An 8,865-nucleotide genomic window follows, 5' to 3' on the forward strand; every position below is an offset into this window, starting at 1 on the left:
CCGGTCAGATGGCGATTGATGATCTTCAGGCGGGGGGGGGGGATTCGATGGAGATTTTCAAGTCGCTGTTGGGCTCTGGCTCAGACATCAGATGTGATGCTGCCGCTTCCTGGGATTGGTTGATGGCAGCGAATCGTTCGTAGGGTTTGTCGCGTTGGGTGATGAACTGCAGACGTTGCGTGACTGTGCCTCCACAGACCTCATACTCGAGTTCCCATTTTGTCAGCCTTGACTTGACTGTTGCTTTCAGAAAGAGAGTCGTCTACAACCGCTTCGGAAACGGGACCGCGATAAAACTTCTTGCCGCTGATGTACCAATAAACCAGGGCAAACAGCAAGACAAATACCAAGAAGACGCAGGCGTAGTTCATCTGCAGAGTTGAATCGAGGATTGTCAGCCACCTTTGAGACCATAACGAGATAAAGAGAGCGAACACGTACATTCTCCGCTGTCACCGGCCTGGCAGTGGGAAGGACGAAGATGATGGAGACGAACAAGGTCCACAAGCAAGCCCAAGCATTGACAAAGGGGCTCAGTCGGCCCATGTGCCAGGGACCAGGCTTGAACTTGCCAAAAAGGAGTTTGCAGAGAACCGGGATGCAGTAGCTCCAGTCAAGGGCAATAGAGCACAGGGTAAACACGGCTGAGATCGCAGTGTATGAGCCCAGGGCAATGAGGTTAATTGCAATGCAGAAAAATGTGGAAATCCACACTGCATTCAAGGGGGTTCCGGTGAGGGGAGATATCTTCGTCCACGCATTGGAAAAGGGCAACATCCGATCACGGGCACAGGCAAAGACGGTCCGGGCCAGGGCTTGTAGCGCCGTCCACGTGACGAACTTGATTATCAGCAATGCTGAGACGGTGTAGAATATCCCCCCTACCTTTCCGAGACTGTTGTAGAATAACTGCGCAACAGGTTGCTGCGTTGGAGAGCTTAGGATCGCACTCGGGTCCCCCATACAGAAACAGAGAACGATGTTAAAGAGAAAACCCGCGAGATAGGTGAAGAGCATCGCCGAAGAGATAGCCCATGGAGCCATGAGTTCTGGGCTTTTGATTTCTTCCGCAAGATGTGAGCTAGCGTCATAATCCGTCATGCACCAGGAGACTGAGAGGAAACCGAAGAGAAAGGAGAAACCTAATGGGTGCCAGCCTGAGGTTGACTCGACATGAGTGAATACGTATGTGGCGTCATGCTTGTTCTCTGTCTTGACCAGAAGCGCAATGGAGCATGAAACCAAGATCAGGACATGAAAGATGACATAGAACTTGGTTATCTTTTCGATCCAGGAAGTTGGTAGAGAGTTGATCAACCCCGTCGTGATAGTCAGTGCGGCCATGACTCCAACCGTGGTACCCGTGGTGATTTCGTAGTCAAAGTCCCTAGCCATGGAGACAGCAGCGAGCAGCATCTGCGCGGCACCATACTCTGAGGAGGCTACTCCACAGATTTGGCCCAATATATTTAGCCATCCGTCGAGCCAACAGATAGAGGAAACCCATTCTTGTGGGGCGAGTCTCGAGATGGTGAAATATCTAGTGAGTAGGATTAGAACAGGTGTTCGGGAGAGGGAGGGCAGCCGCACGGCCAAGGGCACTCACAATCCACCCGCTGTCGGGAGAGCCGAAACAAGTTCAGCAACGGAGCACTACAAGACCATCATATCAGCCCTAGGATTACTGATAAGGTCTTATTTCCGTCCGCAGAGATCCTGGACTCACCGCAAGGCACATGCAACCGATCCCAGAAATCAGCCAACACCAAACGACGGCGCTACTACCTCCAGCTTCCAAAGGATAAATCATGGTCGTCATCACAGTCGCGAACAGGCCCGAAATACTGACTGCGAAGGAGAATGTAGAGAAGTAACCGAACTCTCGCTTGAGAACTGGCTTATAGCCAAATTCGGCTGCAAGCTGAGCATCGGCATGATCCATGTTGGCAACACGGGTCTTGTCCACTCGCAGGGCTGCGTCAGGGCTCGATGGCTGGCCAGCGGATGTGTTTACGCTCTCCATTGTGATCTAAAAGAATACTCCAAAGTGCTAGACCTCATGCAGAGAACGAGATTGGAATTGAATTAGAAGAAAAGAGAAGACTGAACAATTCTTCTGATTCGTGATGAGAGGGGGATTTGTATCTATTTAAGAGCTTTTAGCATTTTGTATTATTTTTTTTTTCAGACTGGAATCTCGGCTAAGTTAGTTTAGGAAAGGTCTCGCAAGATGCCGGGTTTGGCCGTCATTGACTGTCGCAAGAGAGATAATGAATACTGGTTTATGGTTGGGATAATAAGAGACGCGATGCGATCGGGAATAGTGGAAAACATGCATCATGATAGGTGGGGTAGTGAGGGTAGGTACGTCTGCCCCTCCAGTCCGGCGAGACAATAGCAAAACAAGGAGTTAGTCTGTGAATAGCGAGTGGCTTATTGCTTGCCGTGCCTGGGCTCTGCCCATTTTGCTGGATTGTTCTGCTCTCCAGAGCTTAGTGTGTACTGGATTAGTGGCAGGTAAGCCGTGCGTTTGCCCCAATACAGACTAGATCTCATCTTCTGATCCGAACACCAATTGGTTCAATTGGCCATAGCCAGTTAGTCCGAGCGCCACGTGGAACCTTGCGCACCGCTAATATCCTTTGACTGGGTCAACATTTGGAAAAATCTCCCTTTCATGCCCGTTGAGGGTGGACACTCGAGTCTTGTCCCTCTGGAGAGCGGAGTCCCCGTATTTGAATTTTAGCATGTGATAATGGATATCATTCAATTATTGTTGGGAATGAAACCAACAAGGTGGGTGAGAAACGAAAATGGAGGAAGATTCAGAATGGTCGGGAACGAGGATGATTATGGATTATAACTACCTTAACTACTCATTTCAAAAGTGTAAGCTTGACTCTTTAATTACCCAGTTGAAAGGTCAGCATTCAGAAGAAGAAAACCGCTAGACCAGGGTGTCTGGTGGGATGCAACCTGTGACAAGGGTTCGCAACTGACTTAGTACACATCGGGTATAGCTGAGAAACCACCACAGCGTAGCAAGGAATGCTCAGCCAGCAATCGGAGAATCCCGTTGGTCGCTGACTTTCGTCATCTCAATGGCATCGCAGCGTAAGAAATGCTTGGCCCCCTCAAGGAAAGATAAGCAAAGACGAAGAAAGCTCGGCCGCTGGCGCAAGGAAGGGAAGCAATCTGTGCTGGATAATTTTTCCAGAACGGGAAAGCTCATTCTGGGTCAGCCACGTTCAGCACAATATTCTATTCAGTGCAGGAACAGAAAGGGGTCCGATGTTCCCGTCCTTCTTATTCTCGTCACGCAGCGGAACTTGAAGATTTGCAGAAGTTCCTTTCTGGCAATACGAACAGACCTCGTCCTATGACATCCTGCGTATTTCCCTCCGAAGAGAACAATTCCGTCTTGGCACGGTCCAACACCCTGTGATGTCACCCCCGGTTCCCACCCCTGAATGGAAGGCCCTCCTCGAACACTTTTCCACGCACCCAGATCCGTGAGGCAGCAAGGCAGCAAGGCAGAAAGGCAGCAAGGCACCCATCGAAGCACTCATTGAACACTATACAAAGTAAATAAAGTACAAAGTAAGTGAAGAAGTAAGGTGAGGAGCAAGGCGACGAGATGATCATTCGAGAAACTTAGTCAATTACTTTAACCATACTTCTCGTTGCCCTGCTCCTTGACTAAACTTTGCCCAGTGCTCAATGAGTGCGTGAATAGGTGCCTCGTTGCTTTATGTCTTGCTGCCTCGCGGATTTGAGTGCGTGGAAAAGTGCTCAGACAATGCCTTATATTCTGGGTAACTACTTCTGGAAGTATAGACAACCAATTCTGTACGTTCGAAAACATCTACAACAGCTTCAACCTCCTCGAGAGTATACAGCAAACAATAATAAACACAACAAAACATCCCACAATCCCAAAGAACCATCCCAACCCACCAGCATCCTGCCCAGGAACCGGCACATTCATGCCCCACAGCCCCGTGATCATATGCAACGGGACAAAGATACTCGCAAGAACCGTCACCTTACTCAGGATCTCGTTGATATTCAAGCTCAGCCGGATGTTGTTAACACTCATCTGTGCTAGAAAGTTAGCCTGCGACCGACCGACAATCTCGTCAAAGTGGGACAGATTGGTCAACGTGGTCACCAGATGGTCCTGCACGTCGCCCAAGTACACGATCATCTCCGCTTTCGAGAAGACGGCGTTCTGACTTTTTGCCTGACAGCGCTTGACGAATCCGTTGAGGACCTCAGCTTTCCCGCTCAGGCAATGGGTAAGCTGGCTGATGCTTTTGTGAAGACGATCGACCAGTGGGATGATGGCCTTAATGTCGTCGGCCCGCGCCATGAAGACTTGGTCTTCGATGGCGTCACAGTCACGCTCTGCGGCTCGCATGTAGGGGCCGAAGCTGTCAACGATATCGTCGCTGGTAGCGATCACATACATTAGCAACCTGTCCTTACAGGCTAGGTACGTAAAAGGAAGAGCTTACATCAATGCATAGCATATCCACTCGCTCGACATGATCGATGGATCTTGCATCCGGTGAATTCGGTCCAGCACCCGCGAAACATGATTACAGCCTCTGGGCGAGAAGGTGACAATGGCGTTCTTGAAGACGAGGATATAGAAGCCGGCCGAGTCAGGGATTGTACGAGGATCAGTGGTGAGAGACTTGCTGCGGCCCAAGTAGTCGCCCTCCGTAGCAGACAGCAAAGTCTGGAATGAGATCAGATAATAGTTCCGGAAGGTTTCGATCTTCTCACGTGTCTCTCGCGTGACGATGTCCTCGGCTGTTAACGGGTGGATGGACAGTGCCTGCCCAACAACCCTGACATCTTCTTCAGAGGCATCGCGAATATCTAACCACCACGCATTGACTTTGAGATCATTGATGTCTGGAGACTGCTCCGACGGATCGGTCAAGAGACCTTCAAAGTTGGAAGCTACTGTGACTTTATGAGATTGGCAGGAGAAGTGGGTGAAGCGAGGGTTGTCTTCCGATTGCATTGTGTACACTCATTGACTTGCAACAGGCAGTCAGAACGTGTTTGACATTGAATCTTGTCGGATAGCAGGGGACGCTGCGAATGTGGGTACTGTAGTCAACCCATCGACTTGAAGGCGTCTAGGACCTCGGACTGATTGTGGTTGGAATGACCGTAGATGATCCCATACGTGAGGTAGTAATGTAGAAAACAGTAATTTGACCTAATGAGAGTAAGAATCGAGGTCAAATCGCATCAGAAACTGTCTATAGAAAAGGGGATTGTGCATGGGGGGAGACCTCGTGGGCGGCCAGCCAGCCCTACAGGGCTGAAAGTAGTGGAGCTGTTGGGTCCGGGGTGGAGCCGACAAACTCCAGTTTTGGTCCTCGAAGTCCAGTCACAGCCGCCCAACCTCAGATGTGTGGCCTCATGCCCGCAGACAAAAGGACTTGGTTGGTTATCTTATGATTCCACCCGTGCCAACAGGGTGCTGGGAATTCGGCAAAGGGATTAGCCCGGCTGTGATTGACCAGGCAGCACAATTCTCGACACGTATATCACTACCCTCGCCATCTGCGAGGTCACATTTGCGTCCGCGAAATAACAGTAATGTGCTTTAGATAGTAGTAATATAGCTTCGAGAAACATCCATATTCCCAGCCGAGTGGATATATGGAACAATGGCTCCTCTGTCATGAATTGGAACTGGATAATCTTAGAGCCTAAATGACAGATAAATCTGACCGTAGTTTCACATACCATGCAAAAAGGATTCCTACCTCCCGAAGAAACCTAGTCAGGCATTAAGGATGGCAAACATGACAACTTCTGTCCTGTAAGACGATGATCATGAAGCACTGTGGGCTTTTTGTACTCACCCAAACAGGCGAGCTATTGTGTCCATCATGAAATATGCGGTCCTGCTGGTCATACGTCCCTTGATAGTAGTAATCGCTACCGGGGCGATTGTATCGCTATACCGATCCGGGATGTCGATTTTCGAGCAGATTCCACCGATCCTCTATAAACTGTACGTCGGGCCCCTGTCCTTGCCTCTTGTGCCTCCTGCTACTGGCTAACTCCAATCGAGATGTTTCGCTGCATGACTTATCAATCAAGTTCGATTAGCGTCTAGCTTGCACGGTTTATGCTCATAGACTGCGATTCTTTCTACTCTGTTGGTGTCTATCTAATCTAATCTACCTATTTATCTTCCAGCGACTGCCTAATCCCAACTATACTAGCAGCTCATCCACCCTCCACAAAAATCAATTGTAGGGCTTCTCTCTCAACTGCAACCACCCAGTGCACGCACCTGATATATGAAATCTTCATAACGCCTACCCACCTCGCAGCTCACGAAGTCGGGGGCTCTGCAATGTCAATACCACTACATCACCGCGGCCATTGTCGGCAGTAGGTGGTGGTAACTTGATTATAGACCCCTTTTTTTCTGCCTAAGGCTGCAGCTTCAGGTTTCGTGTCCAGCAATGCTGAGGAGATAGATGGATGTAGAGAGTGGTTGTAGATATTAGCAGAAATTTGCAGTGACTATGACTTAGATGAGAGATGAATTTTGTACAGATGAAGGGCACCGCTCTCATGGTTTGGAGATTAGCGTGTCTCCTCAGTGATTAGTAGAGGTCTGGGGTAGGGATGGGCCGTCAATCTACGGCCCGAACAAAGGGTCCAATACCTGATGCGGTCAGTGCAGGCTAGATCAGATCGTAAATTACCATCCAGTAGAGATCGAATCATTCATTTTGTCTAGGAATTGGCTGTATAAGCCTTATCCGTGGTGTGAATACATAAAGGCTCCTCAGAAATCACCTCTATACTATGGAGCATCTGCTTGCACCTTCCGCCTCATGTCCAGCCTTCAAGTTTAACCCACAACTCACTCCTTCCTCGAGACAAACTCATTTCAAACCTCAAACTTCCAATCTAGGCATAAGATTCCAATCCCCAAGAATCAGGACTCGAAGCCAGCCTCATACCTTCCCCAACATCGCCAATCACATCATCCAAACAAACAAGCCAAGCAGTCATCAACACGAATGACTCACCGTAGCAAACCCAGCTTCACCATCCACCATCCCCCGTCCCTCATCGTTCATTCTTCCAGACTCGTCGAGTCAAGTAACCGGTTGGATACTATTAAGTCCGCTCGTATCGCGCGCATCACGAGCCCCAACAGGAACACAGCCTTCCCGGCCCGTCCACGCCCCGTGCCCGATGCCGCGCCACAAACTCACCAGCACCGAGGTTACAGCTGCATGAAAGCGAGGACAGGAAGTGACGGAGGGTGGAAAGCCTCGCGGATCGACACCCTCACTGTCATCATACCTGCAGCTAAGTCTAATCATACCTGGAACTAAGCCTACAAGGCAAGGCTCATCGTCTATTTGCATGCATACTGTAGCCTGGTATAGTAGGTGTATCGCCTCGCTTCTAACTTACTTACTCTGCTCCAGCCAGGATCGTTGAGCCTTGCTCGAACAATCCGGCCAATAGCAAAGGAGACACTGAGACAGGTGTCTGTATAAATAAGCTGCGATCCACCTGTTACTATCTCTTCTTCGATGGATATCCACACTCAAGTTATTCATCTCGAAATACCAAACCAGATCCAATTTCCTACCTCATCAGTCTCATCGTTACTAGAACTGGAAGGCGAGGAAGATCTTCCTCTTTCTCAAGAAGGACTTTCACGCATCTAAGCCCGAATCCTAGTTCCAAGGAGACTCGGTGAATACATCTTGACGCTCGTCGCTGAATCCTCTCCTCAAACGAGACTCTTTCAACAACCTCTTCTAGGTCTTTGCGGAAGAGACACCAAACAAAAAAAGAGATGTGCTTCACCTCTCACAGTAACGAACGGCCACCTCCCGCCCGGTACTCTAATCATAAGATGTATTCCGGGAAGGTAAAGAGGAGTTCCGATCCGCGACGACATTACGCATCGAATGGGGTTTATGTCGATGGTGGAGGCGGTGGTGGAGGACACCATGGCGGAGGTGGACATCATGGAGGAGGGGGCTGTGGAGGCGGAGGAGGTGGACATGGAGGAGGTGGTGGTGGAGGTTGTGGAGGGGGTGGTGGCTCCTGAGATGGAGTTCTTCTGGGCTTTGAAATGATTCTTCCGAGAACAACTGTTTGACAGATCGTGATATACAATTGCTTGAGTCATGACGATTATCCAACCTAATACTACATCTATACAAGATACCAATACCGTCTACTTTTACTCCCGCTTGAGTACCTCCTCTGTCGTCTGCACGAGAATCTCAAATGCCCGGCGAATATACTTCTCCTCGGCAGCCGGGTTGGCACTCACAACACGGATGACATAGATCCCAGCGATAACGGTTGAAGTAATAAATATCTCTCCACGCGAGTTGATCAGCTCGTAGACCTCCTTCGTCAGCGCATTTGACGCCTCATCTGGCTGCAGAACGGAAGCGCCATCAGTAACAGCAGCCTTAGGACTCTTGATGCGAAACACAGTCAGCGCAAATGCCGGCTTGGTCATCAGCTCAAACATGTCTGGGCGGCTGCGGATCAAATCGGCAAATACCTCGCCGATGCCGATGGACTTGCGAATGTAGTCCTTCATTCCGTTGAGGCCGTAGCTGCGCATCACGAACCAGATCTTCAACGCCCTGAATCGACGGCCCAAGGACATGGACCAGTTGCGGTAATCGGTCACTTTGCCGGAGTCGGAATAGGGGTTCCGAAGGTATGCGGGCGTCATATCGAGGGCGTTGGTAAGGTCGTATCGATTACGAACGAACAGACAGCTATCATGTGAGGTTAGCGCACAAGATCCAATCCAAACTTTGCCGCGGGGGG

At 49.8% G+C, this 8,865-nt stretch overlaps 3 protein-coding genes across 3 annotated transcripts in view; all 3 read right to left on the reverse strand.

Moving 5' to 3' along the window:
• Nucleotides 1-28: 28 nt before the first annotated feature.
• On the reverse strand, nt 29-2,100 carry BP01DRAFT_320921 (amino acid transporter). The gene is made up of 4 exons (XM_025572717.1): nt 1,727-2,100; nt 1,607-1,653; nt 442-1,540; nt 29-371 (listed from the first exon to the last, which is right to left on the reverse strand). Exons 1-4 carry the CDS (start codon nt 2,021-2,023, stop codon nt 201-203), a joined length of 1,614 nt encoding a protein of 537 aa, XP_025430554.1. The 5' UTR covers nt 2,024-2,100; the 3' UTR covers nt 29-200.
• A 1,691-nt stretch (nt 2,101-3,791) lies between these two features.
• BP01DRAFT_68861 (magnesium transporter CorA family protein) lies at nt 3,792-5,137 on the reverse strand. The gene is made up of 2 exons (XM_025580025.1): nt 4,518-5,137; nt 3,792-4,451 (listed from the first exon to the last, which is right to left on the reverse strand). The coding sequence occupies exons 1-2, from the start codon at nt 5,033-5,035 to the stop codon at nt 3,866-3,868; spliced, it is 1,104 nt and encodes a 367-aa protein (XP_025430555.1). The 5' UTR covers nt 5,036-5,137; the 3' UTR covers nt 3,792-3,865.
• Nucleotides 5,138-8,171: 3,034 nt separating this feature from the next.
• The window catches only part of BP01DRAFT_357562 (putative aromatic-L-amino-acid decarboxylase), a 1,965-nt gene continuing 1,271 nt past the window's right edge, over nt 8,172-8,865 (reverse strand). Inside the window, exon 3 of the mRNA XM_025575223.1 lies at nt 8,172-8,813. Within this exon, the coding sequence (XP_025430556.1) occupies nt 8,258-8,813 (556 nt within the window). The 3' untranslated portion in view covers nt 8,172-8,257. The remainder of the gene's footprint in view (nt 8,814-8,865) is intronic.

This window comes from Aspergillus saccharolyticus, assembly GCF_003184585.1.
Source record: "Aspergillus saccharolyticus JOP 1030-1 unplaced genomic scaffold BP01scaffold_19, whole genome shotgun sequence".
In the NCBI taxonomy this organism is placed as follows: Eukaryota; Fungi; Ascomycota; class Eurotiomycetes; order Eurotiales; family Aspergillaceae; genus Aspergillus; species Aspergillus saccharolyticus.

Excerpts from the sequence above, each read along its gene's own strand:
- BP01DRAFT_320921 (XM_025572717.1), bottom strand. The coding sequence starts at position 2,023 with ATGGAGAGCGTAAACACATCCGCTGGCCAGCCATCGAGCCCTGACGCA. Across the intron at positions 1,541-1,606 it reads CTCCCGACAGCGGGTGGATT|ATATTTCACCATCTCGAGAC; the intron begins GTGAGTGCCCTT and ends CCTACTCACTAG. Across the intron at positions 372-441 it reads GGCCGGTGACAGCGGAGAAT|ATGAACTACGCCTGCGTCTT; the intron begins GTACGTGTTCGC and ends TCAACTCTGCAG.
- BP01DRAFT_68861 (XM_025580025.1), bottom strand. The coding sequence starts at position 5,035 with ATGCAATCGGAAGACAACCCTCGCTTCACCCACTTCTCCTGCCAATCT. Across the intron at positions 4,452-4,517 it reads TGGATATGCTATGCATTGAT|CGACGATATCGTTGACAGCT; the intron begins GTAAGCTCTTCC and ends GATCGCTACCAG.